At 54.9% G+C, this 25,810-nt stretch overlaps 1 protein-coding gene across 7 annotated transcripts in view; it reads left to right on the top strand.

Moving 5' to 3' along the window:
• VAV2 (vav guanine nucleotide exchange factor 2) overlaps nucleotides 1–23,632 on the top strand; it is a 219,675-nt gene extending 196,043 nt beyond the window's left edge. For 4 of the 7 annotated variants that reach the window (XM_035262224.3, XM_035262220.3, XM_035262217.3 and 1 more), the window contains 14 exons: nucleotides 567–676; nucleotides 1,990–2,091; nucleotides 2,794–2,882; nucleotides 6,029–6,045; nucleotides 6,793–6,814; nucleotides 8,372–8,499; nucleotides 9,740–9,814; nucleotides 11,150–11,202; nucleotides 12,112–12,228; nucleotides 13,408–13,495; nucleotides 14,880–15,003; nucleotides 15,854–15,940; nucleotides 17,253–17,407; nucleotides 21,457–23,632. In XM_035262224.3, the coding sequence (XP_035118115.1) occupies nucleotides 567–676; nucleotides 1,990–2,091; nucleotides 2,794–2,882; nucleotides 6,029–6,045; nucleotides 6,793–6,814; nucleotides 8,372–8,499; nucleotides 9,740–9,814; nucleotides 11,150–11,202; nucleotides 12,112–12,228; nucleotides 13,408–13,495; nucleotides 14,880–15,003; nucleotides 15,854–15,940; nucleotides 17,253–17,407; nucleotides 21,457–21,504 (1,215 nt within the window). In that variant the 3' untranslated portion in view covers nucleotides 21,505–23,632. The remainder of the gene's footprint in view (nucleotides 1–566; nucleotides 677–1,989; nucleotides 2,092–2,793; nucleotides 2,883–6,028; nucleotides 6,046–6,792; nucleotides 6,815–8,371; nucleotides 8,500–9,739; nucleotides 9,815–11,149; nucleotides 11,203–12,111; nucleotides 12,229–13,407; nucleotides 13,496–14,879; nucleotides 15,004–15,853; nucleotides 15,941–17,252; nucleotides 17,408–21,456) is intronic. The other 3 variants (XM_035262230.3, XM_078331239.1, XM_035262226.3) reach the window with 1 other exon arrangement.
• Nucleotides 23,633–25,810: the final 2,178 nt, after the last annotated feature.

Here is a 25,810-nt window from a genome sequence, read left to right as displayed (position 1 = left end):
CTGTGCTCCTTTATACGCATCTACATGTGCACACAGTGGAGCATCTGTGCACACGGGCACAGGCAGGAGGGCATGTCTCCCCATGCATAGGTGTGTGCACCCATGGGAGAGCACACAGCACAGGTGCATGTGCATCATACACGTTAGAATGCATGTGGACCTGCAGGGACAGAGACAAGTGTGTGCGTGCACATGTACATGCCCACAGGAGCACAGGGCACACTCAGGCACAGGTGCACTTGCAGAGATGCACGAAGGCACGATGCACGTCCATGCACACACAGGAACACACTACTGTGCGTGCACAGAGGAAGGTACAGCACATTTGTATTCTCACGTGAGGATGTGGGCACACAGCTAGGCATGCATGCATTCAGAGGCATATGCGTCCACATACAGCGTGGGCAAGAATGCATGTACACACATGAGAACATGTTCGCACAGGCATAGGCAACCAAGCATGTAGGTGTATACACTCGTACAGCACAGACGAGAGTACCCGTGTACGTGTGCCTGGATGTCTGAAGCCGTGTCCCTTGCAAGCATGTCTCCTCTCCCCTCTGCAGTGGTCTTACGGCTTCTACCTAATTCACCTGCAAGGAAAGCAGGGCTTCCAGTTTTTCTGCAAAACAGAAGACATGAAGAGGAAGTGGATGGAGCAGTTTGAGATGGCCATGTGAGTCCGGGGGCAGCCCCAGGTCCCGCTCATATGAGTGGTATCAGGGGTGGGAGCCCAGGTGGACTCTCAGATCGGGGGCGGTGGAAGGCAAAATTGGAATGTCAGGGGCACAGACAACCTCCATCACCCTGGGTTGCCAGCCTACCTTGGTGACATCCCTTTTAACAACTGATCCAGCATGAGAGGCTCTCCCTCTGCCACAGCCTGTCCCAGGCGGGTCCACTGTCCTGCTGGAATGAACCATGCCACCCTTGAGGCTGAGCCTTGAGCACTTGGCCCGCAGAGCAGTGACTCACTGGGAGTGGCCATGATGCCAGAGGATTCCTGGTGCCCCAGTCTTCAGGGTCTTACGGGCTGGTGGCTTGACACCTGTTTTTGAAGTCTGATAAGTATATTTTCATGAATTCCAGAGGTACCCCTAGATATGTGAACAGAAAGACAATGAGTGGGTTCCCGGTACACTGACGCTGGGGGTGGGCAGGTCGTCTGAGCTCTGCGGGCAGGTGAGCTGGAGCCTTCAGGCAGGTTTGCTCCCTCCCTGACCGTTTCCTCTGGTGACCTGGAGAGGGGAAGGCCTGTGTTCTGGCCTTTTAGGGAGGATCAGATGGGAACCATTGGACACAGCAGGACAGGGCCTGGCTGATGGGAACAGACACAGCTAGCTGCTTTGCGTCCAGGCTCGGTGTGTGTGTGTGTCAGGGGGCTCCTGAGGCATCTCCTCTTCTACCATTCACTTTCCATGGCCTGTAACTTTCTCCCCAACATTCTGTTGTGGAAAAGTCCAAGTGTTCACGGAAGGTGAAGCCACATGATGACTAATAGCCACCTTCTCACTGTCCGCGTCGCCTCACTCTGCCCTGGCCGTCTAGCAGCAGGTCTGTGTCAAAGTGAATTGCATAGCAGTGCAGCCCCCCGAGGTACCCCAGGGGCCCAGTATTTGTTTAACTTCTGAAATTTCAAGGTTATATCCAATGAGGCAAACAAATCTGAAGTATGTTTTCTGAGTTTTGACAAGTGACCACACCTGCCCGCATCCAATACCAGTCAAGACGTTGGACTACTGGCCCCACCTGGAAGGTTCTCAGGCCAGTGCCGAAGAGTGTTAAAGCGTCCTCTCTGACCTGCCTTTTACCAGCAGGGAGTCTGGGCCCCGAGGCCGCCCCATGTTGGGGGCAGAGCCAGGCTTGGAGTTCAGGCCCTTGGGCTTTCTGCACAGCCTGGGTCCGGAGCCAGCTGGTTGCCAGGATGGCCACATCAGGGGGCTCGGGAACCTGGTGGGTGAAGCATCTGCTCTCTTTCCCTCCTGCCAGGTCAAACATCAAGCCGGACAAAGCCAATGCCAACCACCACAGTTTCCAGATGTACACATTTGACAAGACCACCAACTGCAAAGCCTGCAAAATGTTCCTCAGGTGCGGGAAACCGCCGCCTTCAGCCCTCGCCCTGCTCCATACCCACCCCAGGCCCCCGAGGGAGCTGTGTTCTGTGGGTCCCGAGTTCCCTGGGGGAGGCCCTGAGGGGTTAAGGGAGTATATCCCACAAGAGTCAGACCTGTGCCAGGCATGGCTCATGCTTGTAGTCCCCAGCACTTTGGGAGGCCGAGGCAAGCGAATCATCTGAGCCCAGGAGTTCAAGACCAGGCTGGCAACATGGCAAAACCCAGTCTGTACCAAAAATGCAGAAGTCAGCCAGGCGTGCTGGCCTGCACCTGTGGTCCCAGCTACTCAGGAGGCTGATGTGGGAGATTTGATTAAACCCTGGAGGTTGAGCTGTGATTAAGCCACTGTGCTCCAGCCTGGGTGACAGAGTGAGACCCTGTCTCAAAAAAAAAGCTCAGCCAAGCCCTTGGAGTTTTAGATCTAGCCAGGAGGTAGTTGTTCCTGGGTGCCCAGGGATGCTGTGTGGGGCCGGGAGCCAGCCTGGACGAGGTGGGGAAGCAGGTGTCAGGCTACCTGGTAAGGGAGGGTCCTGGATGCTCAGGGCTGTGAGGGACGTGTGCACTGGGAGGCAGCCCGCCAGGTGAGCCTGGGTGGGGACAAGGGCCCTGACCGTGGCAGAGAGGTGTGAGGAGCCGGACCCAGCCTTGACATCACCTCCTGCTCTCCCCTGTACAGGGGCACCTTCTACCAGGGTTACCTGTGTACCAAGTGTGGTGTTGGGGCACACAAGGAGTGCCTGGAGGTCATGCCTCCCTGCAAGATCAGTGAGTACTGCCCCCAGTCCCTGGCCGCACCCGCTACCACCCAGGTACTGGGCCTCAGCCACAGCCTCCCACGGGGCAGGGAGCAGATGAGGACATTGATACTCATGTGCCCTGGGGCACACCCCTACCACACACCTCACACTTATCAGGAGACACAGCCAGGACGAATTCCATTCCAAGCTGTCTCTCCTAATTGGTACCCCTCCCCATCTCCTGCATCCCCTGCCCCACTCGAGGAGTAAGCTTCCAGAATCTCCACCCCCAAACCCGGCACAGATTCTCGGCAGGTGCATGGAAGTTTCTCATCACAGAAACACTGGTCACCCTGGGTTCTCCTGGTGGCTGAGGCCTGGCCGTCAGTAGCTATAGCCATGTTACTAAATGGTTAAGACACACACACACATGCACACGTACACACGTGGCATTTACATGGTTCCCTTCTGTTCATGCCCCTTTAGGGAAGCTTGAGGCTCAGTTGAGCCAGGCTGGCAGCGGGCAGAGGCAGGGATGGCCCCTGCACCCTGGAGGTGCCTCTGAAGCATCTTGGGTCAGGGGCATACTTTTGGGGTTGTGCCCAGCTCAGGGCAGCTGGACAGCGGTGCAAAGCCTGAGACGGTTCTCTCCAGAGAGGTTTCAGACATCAGGATGTCACCTCCATCATCGGCCCCCAGACAGGCTTGAATCCTTCAGCGATTTGTTTAGCACTTAGCAGTGGAGCTTCCATTCAACCAAGAACCCCCTGTGGCCGCAGGCTGAGTCTCCCTGGGCTTCCTGGAAGCGACTTGAGACAGAAAAGCAAGTCAGGCCAGCTTGTCACCCCGAGATGCCATTGCCCAGGATGTATTTTGAGCTGTGACTTTAGATCAGTAGTTAATTCATCATTTACTGTGAGTGCCAGCCCACTACCCTGTGCTGGGAAGAGGGTCAGAAGGTCAGCCCAGACCCCCTTGTCCCCACCACAGGCCCAGTGCAGCCCCCCAGCTGTGTGCAGGATCCCACAGCCCCTGGAGTGTGTGCTGGAGGGTTCCACAGGCAGCCCGTGCTTGAATGGAGCTTTTCTCCTCTGTGCCAATCAATACTGCCCCCTTGTGGCTGCCTGTCCCTCTCCCAGACGACTGGCTGCCGCTGCTAAGAACGTTTTTTAATTCTTCTGTTTCTAAAAGTAACATCCTTACTTATCAAAAATTTGAAGAAAAAGAAAAAAAAAAGAGATGAATTAAAAAAAAAAACCATCATCCACGAACTTACCTAGAAATAATGAAAGGCATACTTCGGTATATTTCCTTCCAAGTTTTCTTATTTTGTAATTTTTCTGTTTCCCGCCCATTGTTAATTACTGATTTTTCATAGAAAGTTTGGAAAATGTAGAGAAGGGTAAAGGAGAAGAGAAAAACAACTCCTGCTATCCCCAGGCAAAGCCAACTGCCACCAGGCCCTGGGCACTGTCCTGCTTTTTATAGACACTCGTGCCCACCTTCCCACTCTGTCCTGCCTTCTGCAGACACGCGTGCCCACCTTCCCACTCTGTCCTGCTTTCTGCAGAAACACGTGCTGACCTACCCACTCTGCCCTTTCTGCAGACACGTGTGCACACCTACCCACTCTGTCCTGCTTTCTGCAGACACGCGTGCACACCTACCCACTCTGTCCTGCCTTCTGCAGACATGCGTGCCCACCTACCCACTCGTCTCTTTATGGTTTTGAAGTCTGCTTTTTCTTTTTCTTTTTTTTGAGATGGAGCCTCACTCTGTCGCCCAGGCTGGAGTACAATGGCGTGATATTGGCTCACTGCACCTCCGCCTCCCGGGTTCAAACGAGTCTCCTGCCTCAGCCTTCAGAGAAGCTGAGACTACAGGCGCGTGCCACCATGCCCAGCTAGTTTTTGTAATTTTAGTAGAGATGGGGTTTCATCATGTTGGCCAGGGTGGTCTCGAACTCCTGACCTCGTGATCCGCCCGCCTCGGCCTCCCAAATTGCTGGGACTACAGGTGTGAGCCACCACACCCAGCCGAATTTTTCTTAATAGTTGGGGTCCCCTCAGATAGGCAGCTGCAGAGCTTTTGAAAGCCAGCATTGCTGTCAGCATTCTCCCGTGTCCTGGTGGTAGCCCCTGGCTGGCACCAGCTCCATTCTCGGGGGCCCAGGACACCCCCAAGGGCTTGTGTGCTGGCTCCCCTCTTCGTCCCTGTCCTGGGGTACACCATCCTTGCCACATGTACCATTTTCCCTGCAGAATGTCCAAGCTGCCTTCCCTTTGATCCAGGCTTCTACCTTTGCTCTGGGGTTTGGCTCTGGGCAGTGTTCCTTGGACCTTGGTGGCCTTCACCTCTGGGCTCTGCCCAGGCAGGCTTAACTGTGTGCTACCCATGGAGGCCGAGATGCTGGCCTTTCCTCTGGGAAGCCCTCATAGGCACAGGCGTTGCTACTGTGCAGCTGGCCTCCACGGCACTGCCTACCTGCCCTTTGACCCCTGCCCACTGAGCTAGAACCTATTCTCTAGTGTCTGGATACCTCTGTCTGCCCAGAGCTGTCTGCACTGTTGACTGCTGGGTGGTGTGGAGGTCACATCAGCCGTGTGTGTGAGCTGTTGGGGTCCTTGCCTTCTCTGGTGGTGGGTGGCGGCCAGCTTGGCAGATGGCTGGGCCCTAAAGGGTCTTGGGGACATTTGTCCTCCTCCTGACATGCTGAGGTCTTGTGTCCTTAAGCGTGCCAGCACCTGGGTGTCTGAGCTGAGGATGGCAGGCGGGTAGCAAGCATACCAGTGCCTCCTCATCACGTGCCCCAGCAGGCATCACTAAGTGATTGTGGAAATCTCCCCTTCGAGTGCCAGGCAGCTGCTACCATTCAAAAGAGGTGGCCCAGGCAGGACAACCTTTTTGCCATCTCAGGTCTATTGCCCAGTCTGAGTTCTCCCATGGGCCCCCTAAAGCCAGAGCTCAGAATTCACTGCCAGAAGTAACTGAGAGGCTTTTGCAGCCATGAGCTCAGACCTGTATGCCCATGACCCATGTCCAAGAAAGACCACTTTGTAGCTTGGCTCCCCATCTTCAGCTCGGCCCAGAGGTTTGGGTTGGTGTGAGTGAGAGCCATGCGGGGCCCTGGCGTCATCGGGCTCCCCTCTAATGCCTGGCCTGCTTCCTTTCCAGCTTCTCCTGCCGATCTGGTGAGTCTCCAAACTGTTTCCTCTCCCTATTCCCTGGCCCCGCCACAGCCCTGTATGCCCAGAGCCAGAAACACCCAACTGTTTGCCTCTCACCACTCCTGGGGCCACCGGAGTGGTGAGAGGCAAGCCATTGTCTTGGATGAGCCACTTTTGGTCACAAGAGGCCCCTGCCTTCCTTGGTGGGTATCAGTAGAGTCCTCCTGGAGGCCCCAGCGGGGTCTTCCTGTCCCAGCTGCCCTGTCAGTCGCTTGCCTGCTGGCTGCTCGCGGCTGTGGGTGCAGCTCTGGGACTTGCAGCAGCCCCCCTGCCCCCGAGTCCCCAGCTGGCTCAGAGCCCGCTGTTCAGCAGATGTGGGGATGGAGTCACTGAATTCACTTCTGGGGCTTTGTGTGCCCCTCGAGCTGTGTGGTCCACGTGAACCAGCTTTGATGGAGGAGGGAAACTTAGTCGTATTTGGCACTGTGTGTCCCAGATGGACGCTACAAAGCCTGGGCTCAGAGTGGGTGGTCAGGACAGGCTTCCTGGAGGAGGCAGGAGCTCCTGGTAAGGAGTGGGAGAGGGAAGGGCACAGACCTTCCAGGAGTGGAGGTGCACAGAGGTGGAGTGTATTACCAGGGTCGGGGGGTTGCACTGGGAGCAGTGTCCTTGACCCCTCTATCTGGGAACGAGTGGGACGGGGAGGGCGGGGTGGGTCGACGCTCGCTTCTCTCATCACCGTGTCACTGTGTTCTGTCCTTGTCCTCACAGGACGCCTCTGGAGTGGGGCCAGGTGAGTCTTCTGGACTTGGCCCCTCTGTTGTCTCCCATGTCAGCCGTCACCTGGGAGCTGAGCCAGGCCCTGGGTGTGGTGATGGCCGGGTCTGCCCAGCCCCCCATGGCTCCAGGCTCCAGATGCTGCCTCCTGAGCCCTGCCCTACCGCCTCTCCCACCTCCGTGGCACCTCTTGGGAGTTGGCTCTGTTTCTGATAAGGCAATGCTGGGCTGTGGGGACAGGACCCATCCTGCAGAGGGGCAAGGGCCTTCCAGCCACGGAGGGGCACCAAGCTGCAGCCAGAGACCTGAGATCAAAACGCGCTGCCGTCCCCCTACCATATCCTCCGTCCCCCCACCTCATCGTCCATCCACCCACCACGTCCTCTGTCCCCCCACCAGGTCTTCCATCTCCCACCACGTCCTCTGTCCTCACACCACGTCCTCCATGCCCCACCATGTCCTCCGTCCCCCACCAGGTCCTCCGTCCTCCACTATGTCCTCTGTTCTCACACCATGTCCTCCATCCCCCGCTACGTCTTCCGTCCCCCCACTGCATCCTCCATTCCCCCAGCATGTTCCCCATCCCCCCACCTCATCCCCATCACCCCACCTCGTCCCCCGTCCCCCCACTACGTCCCCCGTCCCCCCACCACATCCTCCGTCCCCCACTACGTCCTCCATCCCCCCACTGCGTCCTCCATTCCCCCAGCAAGTTCCCCGTCCCCCTACCTAATCCCCGTCCCCCCACCTCATCCCCCGTCCCCCCACCACGTCCCCCATCCCCCCACCTCATCCTCCATCCCCCCACCACGTCCCCCGTCCCCCCACCTAATCCCCGTCCCCCCACCACGTCCCGCGTCCCCCCACCACGTCCCCTGTCCCCCCACCACGTCCCCCGTCCCCCCACCACGTCCCCCGTCCCCCATCACATCCCCCGTCCCCCCACCATGTCCCCCATCCCCCCACCACGTCCCCCGTTCCCTGGCCACCTTGCTGTGGGTAGCTTAATGGAAACATGCTTGTAGACACAGCGTACGCAGACAGCATCGTGTCCTCAGCAAACTTCAGTGCAGTCAGGCAGTGCTCAGCACAGCCTCACCCCTGTCAGCAGGGACCAGGCAGGAGCTGGGCTGGGCCAGACATGGGCTCCTTACGAGCCACGGGTGGGGCTGGGTCAGAGTGAAGCTTGTCTAAGAGCAGCCTCCAGAGTCCCTGGGGCACAGCGAGGACCCCCATTTCAGGCCCAGAGCACCTCTGAGAGCTCTGTGGCCTTGGGCAAGCTGCTGGGCCTGCTGACCCGTCGCCCTCTCTTCCGTTCCACACAGCTGACTCTTGGTCACAGATCCGAAAGGTTTTTTGGAAGAAAAACAAAGTGACATCTGAAAATAAGCTTCCATTGCCAGTGACCCCTGAATCTGTTTATTGCATAAATAGTTTACTTGTGATATTTAGGATTTATGGAGGGGAGACGCAGGTGCAGGGGTTTGTGTGCTAGGGTGGGCTGCTGGCCCGGCCCAAGTCAGTCACTGAATGAGCTGCTAAGTCACCAAGTGAGCTGTCCTGTCCTTTGCAGGTCCCAAGATGGTGGCCGTGCAGAATTACCATGGCAACCCAGCCCCTCCCGGAAAGCCTGTGCTGACCTTCCAGACAGGCGACGTGCTTGAGCTGCTGAGGGGCGACCCCGAGTCTCCGTGGTGGGAGGTGGGTCCTAGGGCCTGGGAGGGTGGAGGGTCCATGGCTCCAGCTCCTCCCTGCTCCTCGGGGCAGAAGTACGAAGTCCTGCGCATCCCCAGGCAGGGGTGGAGGCAGAGGCCAAGGTAGAGGGCGAGGGACCACCAGGGAGGAGGAGGCACAGGCTGTCCGGCAAGGCCTCTCCTGCCTCAGTGCCTCCCTTCTGTGCCGTGGCATGCGTTCATGGGAACCTTAGCCGGGTCTCCCCAGGGTGTCTGTTTTCACATGGTAGGGGACGCAGTGTCCCTTCCTGGGAGAGGCCCTCCTGCCCTGGCGCCCAAGGCCTTTCTCCATTGGCCCCTGTCCTTCCTGATTCTCTTGTGTCTCTTAGGCCTTCCCCAGGCCTCTGCCCTGGCCATGCCATGCCTACCCTCCTCCCCACCCCTGCCTCAGCTCAGGCCAGAAACCTTGGCAGCATTGTGGGGTGAGCAGGCGGGGTCACTCCTTCCCCAGGTGGGCACAGGCGGCGGCATCACGATGTGGTTTGCGGTTCTGTTTCCAAGGCCCACAGTGGAGGCCTTTGTGGTGTTCATCCCTCTGAGCCCTCAGCAGATGGCTGGGCTGGAAAGGGTCCTGGGAACACATGCCCTCCTCCTGACATGCTGAGGCCCCGTGTCCTTGAGCGTGCTGGCACCCAAGCATCTGAGCCAAGGACTCAGACACCCACTCCTGGGCCCCTCCACCAAGCCTAGTGCTGAAGGGAGCCCCAAGACCCGCAGGTCAGCAGAGCGCCACGGGGGATCGGGGGTGCTTAGCCTAGCAAGGCAGCCTCCCACAGGAGCCGGTGTTAGAGCTGAATGTCTGTCCGTGTTCAGGTCACAGCGATGCGGTAGCCATTTTGTCGTGGTCATTACCAGTTCATACTCGGTGAGGAACTTCTTGTACCAGACCCTGCATTTATGTAACAGGAGGGTCAGAGGGCACAAAAGGCCGTCTGTGCTGTACAGATCCTCGGTCCTGCTCTGTCCCTCCCCGGCGGTAACCAGGGCCACAGCTTTTTGGGTGGCCTTGCAGAGGGGCTTTAGTGCTCTCAACTCTAGGATGGGATGCCTAGAGGTCAGGTGACCGGGTCAGCTGAGCTGGGGAAAGAAAACGTTGGTTCTGCCACCCTTCAGGAGCGGGCTTGCCATATGCTGAGTCCATGTAAATGGCCCCACACTCCCTTAGGCCAGGCTCAGCCCCCTTGTCCTAACCATCTCTCCTCCACCAGGGTCGTCTGGTGCAAACCAGGAAGTCAGGGTATTTCCCCAGCTCATCTGTGAAGCCCTGCCCTGTGGATGGAAGGGTGAGTCGTTTCCCATGGAAGCTTCTGGAGCACGGTGGCCTGGGTGCTGAGGGTTCCGGGAGCTGCCTCCTCACGTGGACATTTTTGGCTTGTTTGGGATGTCCTTGCTAAATTTAGGCTGCTGCGAGCTGCTTCCTGGAGCTGGAGCCCAGAGAAGATGGGTGGGGGGCTGCAGGGCAGCCCATTCCTCTGTTTAAGGGGCTCAGCTGATCTGGTGTGGTTTCATTGCAGTTGTAGAAACAGGCATCTCTGCAGCAGCTGTATTGCATTGGAGACTAGCCAGCTGCCTTTCTCCAAATTTCAGGGACTCTTTAAGTTCTCTTGGACCGTCATGCAGCCTTAGAGAGAAAAAGCTCCCTCATCCATAAGGAATCAAAGCTAGCCTTTATGCTATTTAAAATCAAGGCAATATGATATTTCTTTCATCTGAGGGATATGGAGCGAATTATCGGCTCTGTTAAGAAAGGCAGCAGCCAGCCTTGAGTAAAATGAGTTACTCCACCTCCAGCCCCCCGAAGGACAGCTAAAAGTCAAAGTGAAAGTGTGGGCTGGGCATGGTGGCTCACACCTAAAATCCCAGCACTTTGGGAGGCTGAGGTGGGTGGATCATGAGGTCGGGAGTTCAAGACCAGCCTGACCAACATGGTGAAACCCTGTCTTACTAAAAATACAAACATGTTAGCTGGGCGTGGTGGCAGGCGCCTATAGTCCCAGCTACTCGGGAGGCTGACGCAGGAGAATCGCTTAAACCTGGGAGGCAAAGGTTGCAGTGAGCCAAGATTGTGCCACTGCAGTCCAGCCTGATGACAGAATGGGTCAGGTTCCTTCCCTTCCCCAAGCCTCCGTTTCCCCGTGTGCATGGTGAATAGGGTGCAGAAGGAAGAGGTAGTCTCTGAAGCTCAGTGAGGCCAGGGTGGGGGGCTCTAGCCAAGGAGGGAGCCCTGCCTACTCACTGGAACGGCAGTGCCCGCCTGAGTGTGGCCACCAGCAGACCACCGCCCTAGGGCTTCGGGGCCTCAAGCAGGGAGCCTTGGCTGTGTGTGTGCTCACGTCCAGTGGCTGAGGACACCTCACACCCAGGGAATCAAGTCTGTGTTAGCTGGTGGCTGCGCTGGCGTCCATTCCATCAAACCTGTAGGGCATGTACTCAGCCATGAGGCTGTCCTGGCTGCCGCCCTTGGGTCCCTCCCAGGCCCAGGGCACTGGGGCTGAATCCACTGATGGTCCTGTCCAGGGCAGCCAATCCTGGGGTGAGGTCACTGACAACGATCCCCCTGAGCCCTACTGTGTGGATGGCCCTGGGGGAGCACTAACACTTGTGTGCTCTGCCGCCAGCCACCCATCAGCCGTCCACCGTCCCGAGAGATCGACTACACTGCCTACCCCTGGTGAGTGGATGGTGGGCTGCAGACATGGCATCCGGTGACCTCCAGTATGGGGGCATGCCCGAGGGTCGGGATGGTGCACGTGAGTGGCTGGCAGCGTGGGAGAAGGCATTAGTGGCTTCCCTCCTGGCCTGTAACTTGCTGGGAGCTTGGGGAATCCCTGTCCTGGAGGCAGCTGTTAACCCTCTCTAAAACAGCTCAGCTGGCTCAGCTATTTCGGGGAATAAAACCCTTTTTTTTAATTTGAACTGCACCATATGAAGGTGGCATATTAAGGTCACAGGGGTCATCACTGACTTAACTACAGTTGCTTGGTGGGGACAGTGAGGCTGTTTGAAGTCACCGAAGTCCCAACTCACCTGACGACATGGCAGTGGATTTTGGGGGGAACTTGCCTGGCCTTCTCCAGCGGGGGCTTCATTGCAGTACAGGTGGCAGGAAGAGCTTCATTTCAAAGTCTGTTCAAAATCCAACTGACAGAGACGTTGGCAGTCTGAAGCGTGTTACCAAAAACATCCACATAAGCCGTTATGCCATTGCTGCTTTTGAAATAGTGAAAATATATTTTAGGAAAGAAACTGGATCTACTGAATATGGCAGGGACTCGGGGTCTGTAGAGCAGAATACAGCTCGTGGGACTGGCTGGGGGCCACAGTCACCCTTCTCTCTTACCTCTCTCAAGATCTGTCCTGAGCCTCACTGTATCCCGTCGTAGGCGGGGCTCGGATGCCAGACCCCACCCGCGGTGGTGCCCGCTCATAGGGACCCAGCCTCTTCCTCTGGGGTGCATTCGGAGATGAGCTCTTGGATGAGGACTGCAGAGTGCTTCACGTGGCCCGCCACACACGGAGGGCTGGGCCCCTCAGACACTGTCCTCACTGCGGCTCATTTCCTCCCGGGCCCCTCCTGCAGGTTTGCAGGTAACATGGAGAGGCAGCAGACGGACAACCTGCTCAAGTCCCACGCTAGCGGGACCTATCTGATCAGGGAGCGGCCTGCCGAGGCCGAGCGCTTTGCAATAAGCATCAAGTAAGTGGCGGCTCTGGGCTCGGGGAGACGTGTCCCCCAGGGCAGTTCTGAAGGGGAGCCCGCTGTCCTCTCCACGCCCCGAGCTTGCGGGGCGTCACAGAACTGTTTGTGCTATGTGTCTGTATGACCTGGCAGCACCGTAGCGTTGTTTATGCCGGCATACCCACACTCACATGAGTAATGGGCTGCGCTGTGATGTCAGCAGGCCATAGAAACTTTTCCGCTCTGTTACAGTCTTATGGGACCATCGCCATCTTCTATACTGTGTTTTTACCACACCTTTTCTATGTTGACATCATGTTACAGCTGCCTGCAGTATTCAGTGCAGTACCTCGCTGTGCAGGTCTGTAGCCTGGGAGCAAAAGGCTCTGCCGTCCCCCCAGGTGTGGGGTGTGCGTTCGGCCACGCCCCCCAGGCCTGTGTCATGCACTCCGTGGCGTTGGTTCCGTGATGGAGGCGCCTGCCTTCATCTCTCAGGACATGCTCTGTGATTAAAGGCTGCCCGACTGCAGGAGAGAGATTTGTTTTGCCAGTTGCTTGCTAGGGATTTCCGCGTCCATGGTCATTAGGGGAATCGGGCCGTAGTTTTCTTGTGATGTCAGTGTCTGGCAAGGGGGTGGGTGGCATTGGGGGAGGGGTGCGGGGGCTCCCCTATGCTGTCATTTTGATTGAGACCTGAGAACACAAGAGGGCCATGAGGACAGAATGAGGTGAGCATCTGGCAGGGGCAGCAGCCAGTGCCGAGGCCCAGACAGGCTTGTGCTTGGCGCCCCTGAGGAGCAGCCCCAATGCCTGGCCGGCCGAGCGGATGTGCAGGGGTAGATGTCAGGAGATGTGATGTCAGGGCTGGGCCCAGCTGCTCCACCGGAGGAGGAGCAAATACTGTGCCGAGGCTCCCAGTGCCGAGCAGCAAATGAGCAGAAGCCCGGGACAGGACACCCTGGCAGGGCTGGAGGCCAGGAGAGCGGGGTGCTGAGCAGCTGGGGGTGTAGGGCCCCAAACAGGCAAGGAGGGAAGGCAGGTGCTGTCCGGGGCTGGGGTCAGACAGGGTGTCAGGGAGTGGCCCGGAGGCCAGGGATGAGGGGCTTCGCTGCAGCAAACAGAATGAGCCTGGCTGCCGAGGGGGCCGAGGCCATGTGGCCCTCACGCAGGGACCACCAGGGCCATGTGTTTCTTCAGGTTCAACGACGAGGTGAAGCACATCAAGGTGGTGGAGAAGGACAACTGGATCCACATCACGGAGGCCAAGAAATTCGATAGCCTCCTGGTAGGTGACTCCAGCCCAGCCTGCAGGGGACAGGTGCTTCCTCCCGGCCCTGAGCCAATGGCCGTGTTTCCTGTGAGGACCGATTCTTCCCAGTGTGGGAAGGATTTAGGGAATTGGTTTTGAAGGCACTGGGACAGCCAGAGCTATCTCACAGCCTCCTGAATTGGGACTTCTGACCCCCAAAGCCTGGGCAGGCTGGTTGACCCTGGTAGACAGTGCAGGGGCAGACTGTGGGCAGCCCGGGCCACCAGCATACCCAGAGCCCTCTCATGCCCATCCTCCTGTGACAGCAGAAAGCGAGGCCCAGTGGGGCTTCCAGCTGGGACCTGGCCCGTGTTACATACGTATGGCTTCAAACAACTCCTTCCCCAGCTCACCCCACCCTCCGTCCCAGCTGGAATGCAGTTACAGGCATAATGCTCAAAATGATGTTAAAGTTATGCCTACGTTTTCTTAATTACAAAAGTTGTATGTACTGAAAACTCCTGACGAGAGCCCCCAGGCGCTTAGCTGTGGCCACAGAAAAGCATAGGGTCAAGCAGAAATCCATAATCCCGGGCTGGGCACAGTGGCTCATGCCTGTAATCCCAGCACTTTGGGAGGCTGAGGTGGGTGGATCACTTGAGGTCAGGAGTTCGAGACCAGCTTGGTCAACATGGCAAAACAATGTCTACAAAAAATACAAAAATGAGCCAGGGGTGGTGGCGCGTGCCTGTGGGCCCTGCTACTTAGGAGGCTGAGGCACAAGAATTGTTTGTATCCAGGAGATGGAGGCTGCAGTGAGCCGAGATTGTGCCACTGCACTCCAGCCTGGGTGACAGAGGGAGACTCTGTCTCAAAAAAAAAAAAGAAAGAAAGAAAGAAATCCCGATGTTTGTGTCTCGGTTACCGTAAGAACCTCTGCACACAGCTTAGGCGTGGTTCTTATTTACCTTTTTAACATAATAATGCTGGCAATACTCCAGCTAATTTTTAGCCAACTTTTCAAGGTCACAAACATTTGCCATTAATGAGTCTTTCCCTGGCTGATGGCCGCATGACACTCTGTCACTTGGAGACCCTGTTATTTCTAGAAGCTTGTCCCATATGCTGGACAGAGTGTTTCTGGGTGTTCCATTACAGAGGCTTTTGCAGTCAGCGTCCGTGCTGGTCAGTGTTGGCATATTTCACAGATTACTTTTCCTAGAAACATTCGGGGAAGTTGCTGGTACCTTCATGGTACTGACCACCCACTGTGGGCTGCAGGGAAGTGGAAGGTTCTGAGGAGTCCAGGAGGCTAGTCTCTACCCAGCATGAAGCAGGAGGTGGGAGAGGGAGGCCAGCTCACTGGGGGCGGGCTTCCTGGAGGTGGCGGCGGCTATCAGTGTGTGTGTTTGCCCTGCAGGAGTTGGTGGAGTACTACCAGTGCCACTCACTGAAGGAGAGCTTCAAGCAGCTGGACACCACACTCAAGTACCCCTACAAGTCCCGAGAACGTTCGGCCTCCAGGGCCTCCAGCCGGTCCCCAGGTAACGCCCCAGCCCAGCCAGCACATCAGCACTCCTTGGAGGGGTCTGCTCTGGCCCACTTCTCAGGGCCCAGATCCAGCCCTCACAGACCCAGGCCAAGAGTCCCACCCCGGGAACATGGCACTGGCCCCGGCCCCCTGGCCGTCACAAATGCTGTCATGTGGCATCTCCTGGGCCATGTGACAGGCAGGGACTCCGCCTCTGCTCAGAATTGCCGCTCTGTGTCGGCTCCCTTGCCCAGAGACCAGCAGGGGTTGGAGGGGCCAAGTCCAGGCAGAGACCCCTGTGCATGGAGCTGTTACTGGTGGGAGAGAACAGGGCAGGCCCGCCGCTTCGAGACCCCTCCCTGTGCCCAGCCCTGGGCCTCCTCTGTGAGAGGCAGCCTGTTCGCAGATTGGATTCCACAGCCCAGGACAGAGAAGGTCACATGGAATCAGGCAGGGGCAGGCCCAGAGCATGTGACTTCCAGCTCAGGACTCTGTGCACAGTCATCCTGTGTCCTCCAGCCTGCAGTGACCTATAGGGCCATAGCTCCCACACAGGCCGAGCTGGCCAGGAGAGGAACAGCAGGCCTTAGTGAGCACCTGCTGTATGCCAGGCGAGGGCATGAGAGGAGGTAGTCCCAGTGTGCTCTTGAGGACACAGGCACAGAGAGTAGCTCCAGGGTAGCTCAGATGTGGCCGAGCAGCGCCTGTGCCTGGCTGGGGCTTGACAACTCGTGCTGCCCGCTGCCCCCCTTGCCTCTCCATAGGGCCTGCCCCGCCCCTTGCCCCCTGGCCTGTAGCTGTGCCCGCTGTGACTGCGCGGATGCCCTGCCGCCCGCCTCACGTTCTCTCTCGCCTCTTTGCAGCTTCCTGTGCTTCCTACAACTTTTCTTTTCTCAGTCCTCAGGGCCTCAGCTTTGCTTCTCAGGGCCCCTCCGCTCCCTTCTGGTCAGGTACCGCTGTTGCCCATGGTGTGGGGGGACCAGGCCTGCGGCAGCTGCCTTGGGAAACCCAGCACGGAGCTGCCCACTGGCCTCACAGCCCTGCTTGACATGGCCACAGTTGCCCGCAGTCTGGCGCTGGGTGGGGGAAGGAGGGGGCTGGGGAGGCTGGGCAGAGGCTGTTGTGGGCACCTGAGGACGTGTCAGGCTTGTCCTTGCCCTTGTCAACACCCACCCCCTGTGGACATGCCCACCCCAGTGGCCACTTGCCTGGCCCATCCACTGTCATTCTTCCTTATTCATCAAGAGCTTTGCCTCTGGTAGCAGAAAACAGGTGGCCACGAGGAGGAGCTGTGGGGCTTGGGTGCAGGGAGGAGGGGGTTTCAGTCAGCCCTGACTGCATGGCTTTTTGCTGCCAGAGTCAACACCCTTTCCCAGCAGCCCTGTGTGTTGCCCCCCTCGGCCATGGTCATTGTCACCTGTCTATCAGGATTCTGCATCTGGGCCAAGCTGGTTCCGCTGGGGTTCTTATTGGGTTTGGACTCTGGAATTGGGGGACCACTGGAGCAATGGTGGTCAAAGCCTGGTGCTGGGAATAGATGCTTGGTGCTGCGAAGAAAAGTCGGCACTGAGACAAAGGATCTTTCAGCAACACATTTTTACTTCCTGAGCTGCAGGAAGGGCACCTCGCTAGCTGTTGTGCCAGGAGAGTGCAATGAACAAAGAAAACACACAAATTTATCCCTTATGCATGTGGGGTCATCCTTACTGCTCTGTCTGATCTCCATTGGCTGGGGCCGGACCTCACAATCTAATCTAAAACCCGATTGGCTAACAACTTAAAACTTTTCTAAACAGGTAAAAGCAGTGGAGAGCTGGGACCTGCCTGTGAGCACGTCCAGCACAGATATCTTGGTTAAAGCACAAGGACACAGAATATACTGCGTGCCTGTGAGCGTGTCATGTCTCACAGCTACATAGGATAGGGCTTAACAAAGTTATTAGCATACTGATTCTTTAACAAGAAAGGAAACTATAAAATGGAGCTTTTCTACTTCCCACACCTGGGCACCTGCTCTTGTCCCTAAGAATATCCTCATTGCAGGGACTTGGATGTGCTGTGTCCCCAAACCCAGAGGGGGAGGGGCCTGGGATTGGAGGCCATTGTGTCCCTCCAGAGCCTTTCTGCTTGATATCCTTCCTCTCGGGGTACAGAGCAGAGTGCTGGGCACCAGGGGAGAGACCCAGCTTGGCCCAAAGGCCTCCTCAAGCCCTGGCCGAGCCCCTCCTGCAGCTGAGTGACACTGCCCATCTCCCTCCACAGTGTTCACACCCCGCGTCATTGGCACAGCTGTGGCCAGGTACAACTTTGCCGCCCGAGACATGAGGGAGCTTTCGCTGCGGGAGGGGGATGTGGTGAGGATCTACAGCCGCATCGGCGGGGACCAGGGCTGGTGGAAGGGCGAGACCAATGGACGGGTGAGTGGCCCCATCCTGAGTGCATGGGGCTGGCCTTGCTGCAGCCCTTAGCTGGTTGGGCTCAGGCAGACTAGCACCACAGCTGTGTCCACGTCCCAGGCTGTGTCCCAGCCACCTTCTGCCATCTCTCTCATCCTCACAGCAGCCCAGAATGCTGGGGTTCACAGGGGGAAACTGAGGCTCCAGCTGTTTATCATGAACCCAAGGTCATGCCGCTGGGAATCGGCGACAGAGGTCTGATCTGGATCCAGGCTCCTAGGACCCTCCATCCCATTCTGTTTTTATTCTGGGCTGCCCTCATGGCCATACTCTTCAAATTACTTTCAAGTCCCTAAGCTGTTTACAGGAAGGGAAGTCACAGGACTAAGGAGCACACGGTGTCCTTGCTGGGCTCCTCCTGTCATTCTCTAAGGCCCCATCTATGCCCTGGTGAGGTAGTAGAGACACACTAAGTCTTTTCCCACTCCCATCCCTTCACATTTTCCCAAGTACCAGGTGGGCCTTCAGTCCATGACCTCTTCATCCCAACGTCCCATCTGGACCTCTAGCTTTGACTCATATCTCTCAGTACCCACCCAACTAATCACCAGAGCTCCCTGTGCCACCAGTTAGAAAATGCCCAGCTTTCTTTGTGAGCTACAGCTGCACAGGGCAAGTGCACGGGGCTGCAGAGGGCTCCCAGTGCTGACCCTTCCATTGTCTGGTGGCAGGGGCTGCTCTGCCTTCACCTAGCAGGCAGTTTGCCCCTTGGAGGCCCTCAAATCTGATCCATTTTTTACCCAACTGCCCTGCAGAAGCATCAAGGCTACTGAGGCTTAGGTAGCTCACCTAAAGTGCTAGGACCACTGGTTCTCAAAGTGGTCCTTGTGTGATTGGCATTAAAAGTGCCTGAAGCTGTAATTTAATAAGCACATACCTGGGCCCTTTCCCAGATCCAGGTATTTTGTATAGAGCATTAAGTTTTAGAACATCTAGTTTGAGTATTACTGGATAATTCCTGTCAGTTTGACCCTGTTATCATTATGAAACGTCTCTTCTTTTCTCTGGCATTTATTCTTGCTGTAGTTTCCTTTATCTGCTGGTAGGATGACATCAACTTTCTTGGGGTTAGTGCTTTGTGTGGCATACTATTTTCTCTCATACTACTTAAACTTTTCTATTTCCTTATATTTAAAATGGGTCTCTTATAAAGAGTTGGGGAAGCCAGTCTGATCTGACAGCCTTTGCCTTTTAATAGGTATATGTAGCCCATTTACATTTAATGTAATTACTGAGCTATTTGGATTTAAATAATTTATCTAACTTTATTTTCTATTTGTCACATCTACTCCTTTTTTCTTCTTTCTTGCCTACTTTTGAATTAATCGTTGTATTTTTAATTCCACTTCCCCTCCCCCCAATTTTTTTGTTAGTTACATACTTTTTTCTTAAGCGGTAACCTTAGAGTTACAGCATGCACTTTGACTTCTTAGATATTACCTTAAATGTGTACTTTTTTTACTGTTTTTCAGACAGTGCAAGGAAGGACCTTTGCAACTTTTGATTGTATCCATTTTTCTCCCAACTTTTATGCCAGTGTTGTCATGTATCTTAATTCTATATATATTAAAACCTTAGAAGACATGATTTTTGTTTTAGGCAGTTGTGCTCATTTAGATTTACCCCCTGTTCACCTTTCCAAGGGATCCCCATTTCCTTCTGCATTATTATATTTCCACCCAAAACCATTTTCCTGCCGCCTGACTTTCCATCTCTTTAGTATTTTTTAAAGCTTATTTGCTATTAATGAATTCTCAGTTTCTGTTGAATCTAAAAACATCTTTATTTCACTTTTTAAAAAAATGTTCACATTGTACAATGTTTGTTACTTATAATTTTGAAACAAAGTTTCAAACTTAAAATTTCAACTTAAAAGTTGCAGTAACCTGCCCAGATTTACCAATTGTGAATGTTTTGCCCCATTTGCTTTATCACTTGCTCTGTGTGTGTGTGTGTGTGTGTGTGCACGCGCGCGCGCTCTGCTGTGGTGTGGTGTGTTTTTCTATTTCTCTCTAGCTCATTTCAGAGTAAATTGCAGAAATCATATTTCTTTACCCCTAAGTATTTCCTAAGACCAAGGACATTCCCCTTTGATATAATGCAATTATCAATCCACTGTTCGTATTCAAATCTCACTGGTCACCCCAAAAATGTCTTCTGTAGCTCTTTTCTCCTGGTCCAGGGTCCAATCCAGGATCATGAATTGTGTTGACTTGCTGTGCTCCTTAACTCTCTTTAATCTGGAATATTCCTCAGCCTTTCTCTGCTTTACATGGCTTACATTTTTGAAGAGTTTGAGCCAACTTTTTCATAGGATATCCCTCAATTTAGGTTTATTTGATGTTTCTTCATGATGTGATTGAGGTTCCATTGGGAACACCACAATGGGGATGTTGGCACTTTCTCCATGCCACAGTGTCTTGTTAGAAGATGAATCATGCCAGTTTGCTCATTATTTGTGACATTAAGTTTGATCTTGTGTTTAAGATTATATTTGCTCTGTTCCTCTACTATGAAGTTACTGTAATTAGCAAGTAATTTGCAGGGTGATACTTTGAGGTTAGGTAAATATTTTGTTCCTCTTCAAACTTTCATGTACTAGTTTAACTTCCCTTGATGAATTTTATCTATTCTCTTATTTCTCTTATGGCTGAAAAATAGGTATTTTTTTTTTTTTTTTTTTTTACTAATGATCAATATTAGTTAGCATTCTACTGTAAGGAGAACTTTCTCTTCCATTGTACTTACTCGTTCTCCCCCAGGAATCAGTCATTTCTCCAAGGAGACCTAGTTCATCTTTGAAGGACACTTCCCTGGCTGTGGAGTCCCAAGTTGGCGAATGCTTTATTTCAGCACTTTGCTGATATTCCACTGTCTTCTGGCCTCCATTATTTCTGCAGAAAAGTCAGACAACATACTTCGTGTTGCTCCTTTGAAGGAAATGCTGCTACTACCCACTGTGCTGCATGTAAAAAAAAAAGGCCTTTGTCATTGTTTTTACTATAATGTGCCTAGGTGCGATTTTCTCTTTATTTATTCTGCTTAGGATTCACAGAGATTTTTCAACCTGTGGCTTGATGTCCATCACTTTTGGAAATTTCTCAGCCAGAGTAGTATCTGCAGGCAGCGTGTCTGTTCCATTTTCTCTTTTTCTCCTGGAAGGACTTCATTCACATGGATGTTAGAACTTTTTACCATGGCCTCATATTATTTCCACAATTTTATGTGTTTTTCATCCTTTTTTCTCTCTGGTTTTCTATCTAGTCACTTTCTAGTGACCTGTCTTACAGTTTATTAGTCTTCTGTTTGTCTAAATCCCTCTATTGGATTCTTCATTTCATTCATTATATTTTTCCGTTCTAGGATTTCTATTTGAGTTCTGATTTAGGTTCTCTGGTAAAATTGCCTGCTTTTTCATCTATTTTCTTTTTCTTTTTTTAAAGATGGGGTTTCACTATGTTGGTCAGGCTGGTCTTGAATTCCCGACCTCAGGTGATCCGCCCACCTTGGCCTCCAAAGTGCTTGGATTACAGGCGTGAGCCACCATACCCGGCCCATTTTCTTAAAAGTATAAATCAGAGTTATTTCTCTTGCCTGACAGATGACTTTAATACCTCTGGGTTGATTTCTACTGCCTGCTTTTTTTCTCTTGTATCATTTGGTCTTGACTGAATGCCAAGCTTGTGTATTAAGGAAAAACTGTAGTGGTTCTGGGTGATGTTCTTTTCCTCAGGAAGATTAATGTTTTTCTGACTGGCAGCTGGAGTGTGGGCTGATCGTCTTAAACTAGCCAAGGGTAGTGTTTTTCTGGGTTGCTCTTATTCCCAAGCAATGACTCCACCAGGTCCTTCTGTGTAGCAGGCCTGGCTGAGAACTCTGGACTTCTGAAGGGTCCCCCATCTCCGTGAGTCTCTATTTGTCCCCACCCCAACATAGACATGCATACATGTGCTTACACACACACACACACACAGACACACACACACACAAAATCTTGCTGTCTTTTTCAGATCGGCTGGTTTCCTTCAACGTACGTAGAAGAGGAGGGCATCCAGTGACAGCAGGAACATGGACAGGACTCATGGATTTTCTTGGGAGATCCACTCCAGCCCTGAAGTCTGTCTCTAGCTCCCCTGTGACTCAGTGGGAAATACCAACCTCCCAGGCTTCCACCACCCACAGGGATGGGGAGGGTGTTGAAAGTCCTAAACTCAAACCGTTTCACCGTCAGCCTGCCCTCGGCGACCCGTCACTGGGTATGCTATTGTACATAGAGGAAACCTGGGTTAGCCCCACCCAGAGCGCAGAGGAGGGGGGCACCAGCAGTGCTGTGAGCCAGGCTCTGGGTGGCAGCTGAGGCCAAAAGCCCATCACCTGCCCCTGTCCAACTGAGATGGCGTTCAGGAACCTAGGTTTCAACTGCAGGTGCTGTCCCCGGGAGGGCTAAGGACAGCAGAGAGGACCTGCCCCCAGCCCCTCTGCTCAGCCCCTGGACTCAGCCTTGCCTGTCTTTTCCTGCTGCTCCCAGGGGGAGGTGTCAGGCCTTGGGAGGCAGACGGGACCAGAGCCAGGCTATTCACTGCAGGCCCACTTGCCCTATTGTGCTAGGGCACAGGAGGACAGAGCACTGTGGTTACCCTCTGCAGCCCCTCTGGCTCCCCAGACCTCCCTGACTCCCCTACTCCCCTCCATGCCAGGGGCACACACAGGGCAGGCCCCTCTCTTGGGAGGGGCCTTAGAGATGATGAAATTCCAACCCTGCTTCCCGTCAGTGGTACTGTTCCCCGTCCTCTCTCTGAGAGGCCTTTTCTGGAGTCCTAGGAAAGTGTCGGCCCTGCTACCAGGTCAATACATCTTTTGTAAACCCTGAAATGGGCAGGGAAGAAAACAGGGTTTTCCCCTCTCTAGGTCCCCACCAGGTCCCTCTCCAGGAGGCCCCTCTTCTCTCCCGCAGGGTAGTCCCTGAGGGTCTGCCCAGCCTTGGCACGAGAGGCTGGTTCCAGTCCCTGGCAGGGCTTCCATCCAAGGGCCCCTGCAGCCTAAAACTGGGCCTTGGCCAACTCAGAATAAGTGCTCTTGGGGCTCTACCCCATTACCTCCCTCAGCCGTGACTCCTGGCCTTTGACCTCTGGCTGGGCTAGCCAGGCCCTGGTTTCTCTACTCAGATGTTGCATGAGACCTGGTGACAGTGTCTCCCCCGCCGGCTCCTTGCAAAAGCCTCCGGTGAGACCTGGGCTTCCTATAGCCCCTTCTCCCTCCAGCCAGCTGCACAGCCTGTGGGAGGTGCCCAGCCCAGGCTGGGTGTCGGGGAGGCTGGTCCCTGCTGTGGGTGGTGCTAGGGACCTAGGGGCTCCTTCTGATGCTGGCCTTGTAGCCTCTGGCCTCGGTGTCTCTGGAGTGTAGGGGAGAGGCGGGAGGAGTCATGGCGATGGGCAGCGGCAGGGGGAGAGAGTGGTCCCTGACAAAGGCTCGGGAAATGAGGGGAGGTGGAGGCAGGGCAGGGAAGCCAAGAGCTGGCCTGGGAGAGAGCACCTGGGGCCTGCGTGTCAGGGCGCACCCAGCACTTTGCGCTCCGCGGCCCAGCGGGCGCCGAGGATGGTGGGAGGAAGCCAGCAGCCCCCGTGTTCACTGTCAGCAGAAAGGTCTTGTGTTTTGGTTTTGGGGTTTTTGTTTTGTTGTGTTTTGTTTGGCTTGTTCGTTTTTTAAGGGGAAAAAGGTTTGTAATTATTTCATCTAAATCTCCCATTATATATCTGTGAATAGTAAGAGATTTTATAATAGCAAGAAAATGATGTATATTTTATTTGTTGACATCTAAGTCATGATCACGACGGACACTGAGAAAAAATGATTCAGAACCCTGGTTTTTGTGGATTTTCTGTTTTGTGTGTGTTTGTTTTGAGATCTGTATTTGGTTTGGTTGGCTTTTGCACTGCACAAAGGCAGGAGGGCTGGAGGGCTGGGTGCTGCCTGGGACCCGGATGGTTTCAGCAGGAGATGGGGTCTCCTCCGTGGGGGCTCAGCCGCAGGGCCTGAGATTAACATGTGGGAGCCCGATGCATGCGGGTCAGGGATCTGGGCCCCCCAGCTGGCGGCAGCCCCAAATGGACACAAACTGTACATTTGCCAATGGGTTTTCTCAGACCATGGTTTTTACTGCAAATAAAGCTGAGTTCTTTTCTGCAAGTGGTCGGCCTTTCACGCCTGGGGAGGAGGGAGTGGCTGGACCCCTTCACCTGAGTCCGCAGGGTCTGTCTGAACTGGGGTGCCTAGATCTCAGGGTGGCCCAACCTCGGCAGGGTCTGAGACATAAGGAGGTAATGGTGCCATGGCCACCTCCCGGCTGGCACAGCACCACCCTGGAATTCTCCAGGTGGCATCAGGCAGATAAATGGGATTCTAATTCCTGCCCATCACTTGGGTACCTCCTGAGCCCCTGTTTCTTTACATGTATATTGAAGATAAAAATAGCTTCGGTGCAGTGGCACACACCTGTCATTCTAGCACTTTGGGAGGCTGAGGTAGGAAGATGAGGTGGGAGGATGGCTTGAGCCCAGGAAGTTGAGGCCAGCCTGGGCAACACAGTGAGACCCTGTCTCTACAACATTTTTTTTTTTAGTAGTTGGGCATGGTGGTGCACATCTCTGGTCCAAGCTTCCTGAGAGGGTGAGGTAGGAGGATCACCTGAGCCTGGGAGGTTGAGGCTGCAGTGAGATGTGATAGTACCACTGTACTCCAGCCTGGGCAACAAACCAACACCCTGAATGTAAGGGGGAAAAACACTCTCCATTTAGGTGCGTTCTGTGATGTATGATAGAGAAAACCAAAATAGAGAACAAGAGGTTTGTTTCTCCTTCCCCTCATGGAGGGGCATCCAGAGGTGGAAGTACTAGGCTCCTTTGTCTTGCCCTGGTCCCTGAGCCATCAGGAACCTTGGCCCCCTGCTCCCTGATCCTCCAGCCTCAGGGATCTCCCTGATCCCATGTCCTCAATGGCTCCTCCCTGATTTCCCATCCTCAGTGGCTCCTCCCTGATTTCCCTTCCTCAGTGGCTCCTCCCTGATCCATCATCCTCAGTGGCTCCTCCCTGATCCCTCATCCTCAATGGCTCCTCCCCGATCCCCCATCCTCAGTGGCTCCTCCCTGATTTCCCATCCTCAGTGGCTCCTCCCTGATTTCCCTCATCCTCAGTGGCTCCTCCCTTATTCCCTCATCCTCAGTGGCTCCTCCCTGATTTACCATCCTCAGTGGCTCCTCCCTGATCCATCATCCTCATTGGCTCCTCCCTGATCCCTCATCCTCAGTGGCTCCTCCCTGATCCCTCATCCTCAATGGCTCCTCCCCGATCCCTCATCTTTAGTGGCTCCTCCCTGATCCCTTGTCTTCAATGGCTCCTCCGTGATCCCTTATCCTCAGAGGCTCCTTCTCCCTGATCTCCCATCCTCAGTGGCTCCTCCCTGATCCCTCATCCTCAGTGGTCCTCCCTGATCCCTCATCCTCAGTGGTCCTCCCTGATCCCTCATCCTCAATGGCTCCTCCCTGATTCCTCATCCTCAGTGGCTCCTCCCTGATTCCTCATCCTCAATGGCTCCTCCTCCGTGATTCCTTATCCTCAGAGGCTCCTCCTCCCTGATCTCCCATCCTCAGAGGCTCCTCGTTCCTGATCCCTCGTCCTCAATGGCTCCTCCCAGAGGCCCTGGCTAAGAGGCTCCTCTTCCCCATCTCCCATCCTCAGTATGCCCTTCCCTTCTCATAGCTGCCTCATGGTCCAAGGTGGCTGCTGGAGCTCCTGCCACGGGGCCATGGGAGAGAACAGAGATCCCCTGACAGCTCTGGCCAGTGCCTGGTCAGGAAACAGCCTATTTTCCAGAGGTGGAAACTGAGGCTGAGACATGTGAAGTGACTTGTCCAAGGTCACATGTGACCCCTTTGCAGCTTGGCCTGATGCCAGAGCCCACGTTTCTGTTTGGGCAGCACCCCAGTTCCTAAGCAATAACTTTCTGCCTCTCAGGCCAGCCCCTGGGTCTCCCACCCTTCCTGCAGACTGGACCCTGGCCAAAACTTCGCCCCACTGAGGCTGCTGGGAGGCGGACCCAATGGACAGGGTGAAAATGCTCCCTTCTCGAGGAGCTTCCAACCCCGGGAGCCTCTCCCTTGGGCCGAGCCTTCTCCCTGACCTGCAGGCTGGACAATGCCCATCTGCCCTGGCCTCGCCCCATTCACTGACACCACAGCCGAGTCTCCAGGAGGGACCCCCGTAGGGCTGGCCCCACCCTCCTTACGCAGCCCTCCCTGCTGGGAAGCAGCCCCTGGACAGCTGACCGCGGAGTGGGCGTCCCAGGCTGGTGATCAGAAGGTCGAGTCA

Source organism: Callithrix jacchus, chromosome 1, assembly GCF_049354715.1.
Source record: "Callithrix jacchus isolate 240 chromosome 1, calJac240_pri, whole genome shotgun sequence".
In the NCBI taxonomy this organism is placed as follows: Eukaryota; Metazoa; Chordata; class Mammalia; order Primates; family Cebidae; genus Callithrix; species Callithrix jacchus.
This window is presented reverse-complemented; position numbering and strand designations above follow the sequence as displayed.